Source organism: Penaeus chinensis, chromosome 36 (genome assembly GCF_019202785.1).
Source record: "Penaeus chinensis breed Huanghai No. 1 chromosome 36, ASM1920278v2, whole genome shotgun sequence".
Lineage (NCBI taxonomy): Eukaryota > Metazoa > Arthropoda > Malacostraca > Decapoda > Penaeidae > Penaeus > Penaeus chinensis.
The window spans coordinates 34,644,241-34,649,240 of NC_061854.1; the positions used below are offsets into that span (position 1 = coordinate 34,644,241).

The following is a 5,000-nucleotide window of genomic DNA, read 5'->3' on the forward strand; positions in this document are numbered from 1 at the left end:
AATACTGTCCAAGGAATGCGCTCATCCCTTGATATCAAATATACTCTACTTGACATCCAAGCACAGCACGTAAGACTCATGCAACTACAACTGATTCCTTTTAATATAAAAGGTTTGTCCACAGCTGCTAGTACATGTGTCTGTGATACGTGTGCTGCTTTTTCTGTTGGTTCCGGTGCTGGTGCTGATGCTGATGCCGAGGGGTTGTGTGACCCGGGTTTGTGACCTCTGGGACCGATGAGGTCGAGAAGAGCGTCTGTTCCCTGAGGGTTTTCAAGTTAATTTCTGCAGCTTTGATCAACTGTGAAAGAGAGAGAAAAGGGAATGAAGTTTATAAGTGAATCAAATTATCATTTTGCACTGGTTAAACGAGGGGGAGGAGAGAAAAAGAAAGGTGCCCTTAATGTGCACTTTTAATAACTCCATGCAAAGAGAAGGACAAACTGGCTGAATATCCTGATGTTCTACTATATACAGGAAAGAAAAGGAGATTTTAGTTTTCTTTAAAAAGGAATAAAACCAAAAAAAAATTGATTTACATTACCTATTCTGTCAAAATAATTCAAGAGCTTTGCAAATTAGATATGGACATACAGTTTTTTCTCATGCATGTAGATTCAGTATGTAATAATACAGGGTCTTTTCTAACCCACTGCCGACGGGCATGGCATGTACGAATATGCCATGCCCACTGTGAGTATACTTGTTTAATTGTTTTAACACATAGATGGCTACACTTGTACTAAGCCACCAATAAGCCAATTATGAGTACTGCCTGTCTCGCCTGTTCACCCTTTTCATTGATTTAAAAAAAAAATATTTTACATTATCTTGTTTTGCTGTTTCTAATGTTTATAACATTATAGTAATTATAATGTTTATAATAAAAATAACACCATCGATATTTATAGCACAAGTAAAAAATACGTTTTTCCCGCCAACTCAAGGAAAGGTGAAATCAGGTAAGGTCTCAAGATCTACTAATTGACTCCTTTGTGGCTAAGCACTAGCAGAGACATTTCACAAAAATATAAAAAATGAGCACAGCATTTTCCCCGGCGGCAATGGGCTAACATACAAACAGTGCTTACACTGGCAGACGTTTCATCCCCATTTTTGTAGCTATAATCTGCAAGTGGCTTCAAGAACATGTTGATGATTCTTAATGCCAAGTTTGCATCTTCCTTGTTCTTCAATGAGCACGAAGCCTGTAAAAATAAGGATAACATGCTTAAAAATCTCACTCATAAGTTGATGATTCTCTAAATAACACACTATTTATGGATACCTATTTTAGTAAGATATAAATCTTCTGATGTCATTACTTTGGAAACTAGACAACAAAGTCATTTAGATAAAAAAAAAAAAAAAAAGAGAAAGAGAGAGAGAGAGAATGAATTCTTTAGGGATAAATGTGTTCTCCTCACATAAATCATTTATTTTAACCTAAATAAATGATTTATTTAGTAATTTATTTAGATTATTATTAGTAATTCATGGTATAATGTCATCCCATTCAACCAAGTCCATCATGCAAAAATCTATACAGAATTATTTATATAACTCACAAACTACAGATGTGTTATTACTTTTGCAGTCTATAATATTCCCATAACAATAAAGGAACATCTTTTTTTCAATTCAAATACTCACCAATTTATGAAGCATTGTTCCCACGACACCATGGAGTGATACTTCTTGTGTTGCAGATTCAGTGTGTGACGAATCTCTTGTGTAGTTTCTGTCTCGAGAGTCTGACCATGAATTTGCACTGTCATAGTCATCCTGTACGGGACCCTCCCTGGAGAAATAAACAAAGCAATATGAACCATTACCAGTCACAAACCAATAGTAACTATATACAACACAACAAGCAAAATATGCAAATGAAGTAATTCCTTAACAATACACTTTCTTTCTGTGAGATCCAAATATCCTTTTTTGAAGAGATGAAGACATTTTCTTTAAAGACTGGAATACATTACCTATAATCTCCATACGCTGCTTCCCCAGGATTTTCCCTTGAAGATGGTGGATTTTCTCTTGAAGATGGTGGATTTTCTCTTGAAGATGGTGGATTTTCTCTTAAAGATGGTGGATTTTCTCTTTTCCCAAGTTTACCTTAAAAGACAAATACAAGTTGGTAAAATACTGTGTAGTCTGTCCATATAAAATGATAAATAATTTGATTTTATTGTTTCATACCAGGTAAACAACACTACAAACACAGACACCAGTCAAACAAAATGCTGCAAAAATTAAATGAGGGCAAAAATAATAATTAGAAAAAAAAAGAGAAAAAAAATCATATATTTATATATATATATATATATATATATATATATATATAATGCATTTCTACTGTGGCTGTGTTTAATACCAGCTAATCAGGACTAGAAATAATGTATGAAGACATACCATTATTCAACAGAAATTAAAAGGAAAAAAAAATCTACCCATTTGGAGAGTCCAACTTCTTTAATGCTCTCAAGAACTTCATAAACTAAGAAAATCAGTCCCATTCTGTTATATTTAAAAAAAAAAAAGTAGAGTAAGACAGATATCCAGTAGGAAAAGAGAGATATAAAGACAGTCAGATACTTAGATTAAGGAGGGGGGGAAAAAAAAAATATATATATATATACATTATAATAATATTAATGATAATAACAGTAATAATCATAATAATAATGAATAGAGTTAATACCAAAATAATCAAACCCATGAACTCACCATCATATCTCGAACTGCGCTCCTGGCTAGAGAAGTGATCACCATACCCAGAATTCCTGTTCCATTCTCGGTCATGGGAATTCCGTGGGTTGAATTTGGAGTAAGGGGTGTCCTTCTCTCTTGGAGGTCTGTCTCTCGATGGCCGGTCTCTGTATGGACGGTCTCTGTTGTTCTCGTTTCCAGAATAGTGCGAACTCTCCTTGTGCGAGCCATCCCTGGAATTTGAAAAACTGCCACTGCAACAATGAAGCCTGATTTAGACCTGGATATGGGGTTTTATGTAGATACTTATTCTACAATAATGGTAGATTTGATAATTTCTGTACAAACATGCTACACAATCAAGAATGAGATTTAAGACTTGTATAATCAGCAGATAACACAGTTCCAAAGGAAATCTGTCATTATACATGAATGAATATTAGCTCTATAAACATTTTTACTTTGTTTGATCTCTGAAAGAATGGCTAGACAACTGACTGCCTAAATGAACTTAGCCTGCGCAAATCCACGAAAGGCAACCCTCCCTCACCTCTGGAAAGATGACCCCCTAGAGGAGTTATCCCTGTTATCTTCATAGCCATAGTTATAGCCACCTCCCTCGTAATTAGAATTGGACCCTCCTCGGCGGAACTGGTGCCCTCTGCTCATCTGCTCGGGCGGATGCTGCTCTCCATGTGAGCTTGAGTGGCGGTCTCTAGGCCTGTGTCCTGTGTGGTAGTTGGCAGTGGTGCGCTCAAAGTGCCGGTCACTCCCATTCCTTCCTGGATGGTGGTTAGGACGACCTTTGCGGGACTGGTCAGCGTAGTCATGTGTTCTTCTGCCATCTGCCATGCTTCTCCCTAAATTAGCCAGCCCCCCAAAAAAAAGAGAGAGAGAGAGAAAAAAAAATTAGTGGCACAAAATAATATAATCAGTCCTGTTAAATGTCACACTAAAAGGACCTGTATATATTAATCATACTGTAATTGCTGACATTGTAAAAAGAATAACACTGTCCTATCATACTCATAAATTACTATTACAACTATTTCTTCACAGTTTAGAAGACACAAATAACTTCTCAATAAGAATTATTTGAGGTTTCATTTTTCATCTCATGGCTCTTTCAAAGCCAAATCCTTTATAACTTTGAGAACAGAAACCCATCCATCCTACCTGCATCTTTGCGCTCTTCCCTCATCCCATCAAGCCTGTCCTCTGCGTTATACTCCTGAATATCACTCCATCTGGTGATCTCCTGTGGGCCGTATACTGCCTCGTCTCGCTTGGATCGCTTACCATCAAACTGGTCCTCGTACTCTGTCTCGCGTTTCTTTCCGAGGGAGGCTCTCCTCTCATTGCCTCCTGTGTGGTGGTGAGAGGACAAGTTTGAATTCTCCTGTTATAGAATATGTCTGCACAAGGAAAAGAAAGTAAAGGAGGAGGAGGAGGAGGAGGAGGAGGAGGAGGAGGAGGAGAGGGAGGAGACGAAGAGGAGAGGGAGGAGACGAAGGAGACGAAGGAGAAGGAGAAAAAGGAGATAGAGGAGAATGAGAACAAGAAGGAGAGGAAGAAAAGAAAGAAGGAGGAGAAAGAGAAGGAGAAGAAAGCAAAGCAGGAGCAGGAGAAGGTGAAGGAAATGGAGGAGGAGGAGAAGAAGGGGAATGAGAAAGAAAAGGAAAAGGAGAATGAGATGGAAAAAGGAGAAGAAGTTAAAGAAAGAGAAGGCAAAGAAACAGAAGAAGGGGAAAAAGGAGAAGGAGAAGGAGGAGAAGGAGAAGAAGGAGAAGAAGGAGAAGCTGGAGGAGGAGGAGGAGGAGGAGGAGGAGGAGAAGGAGAAGGAGAAGGAGAAGGAGAAGGAGAAGGAGAAGGAGAAGGAGAAGGAGAAGGAGAAGGAGAAGAAGAAGAAGAAGAAGAAGAAGAAGAAGAAGAAGAAGAAGAAGGAGGAGGAGGAGGAGGAGGAGGAGGAGGAGGAGGAGGAGGAGAAGGAGGAGGAGGAGAAGGAGGAGGAGGAGGAGGAGGAGGAGGAGGAGGAGGAGAAGGAGGAGGAGAAGGAGGAGAAGGAGGAGAAGGAGAAGGAGAAGAAGGAGGAGGAGAAGGAAATGAAGGAGGAGGAGAAGGAAATGAAGGAGGAAGAGAAGGAAATGAAGGAGGAGGAGAAGGAAATGAAGGAGGAGGAGAAGGAAATGAAGGAGGAGGAGAAGGAAATGAAGGAGGAGGAGAAGGAAATGAAGGAGGAGGAGAAGGAAATGAAGGAGGAGGAGAAGGAAATGAAGGAGGAGGAG

The 5,000-nt window shown here is 39.0% G+C and overlaps 1 protein-coding gene across 4 annotated transcripts in view; it reads right to left on the bottom strand.

Moving 5' to 3' along the window:
- The window catches only part of LOC125044764 (serine/threonine-protein kinase BUR1-like), a 6,668-nt gene that overhangs the window by 37 nt on the left and 1,631 nt on the right, over positions 1-5,000 (bottom strand). For 2 of the 4 annotated variants that reach the window (XM_047641678.1, XM_047641681.1), the window contains 7 exons: positions 3,892-4,080; positions 3,266-3,575; positions 2,734-2,969; positions 1,986-2,121; positions 1,654-1,801; positions 1,092-1,208; positions 1-301 (listed from right to left, as the gene is read on the bottom strand). The exon at positions 1-301 is cut by the window's left edge and continues 37 nt beyond it. In XM_047641678.1, the coding sequence (XP_047497634.1) occupies positions 128-301; positions 1,092-1,208; positions 1,654-1,801; positions 1,986-2,121; positions 2,734-2,969; positions 3,266-3,575; positions 3,892-4,080 (1,310 nt within the window). In that variant the 3' untranslated portion in view covers positions 1-127. The remainder of the gene's footprint in view (positions 302-1,091; positions 1,209-1,653; positions 1,802-1,985; positions 2,122-2,733; positions 2,970-3,265; positions 3,576-3,891; positions 4,081-5,000) is intronic. The other 2 variants (XM_047641680.1, XM_047641679.1) reach the window with 2 other exon arrangements.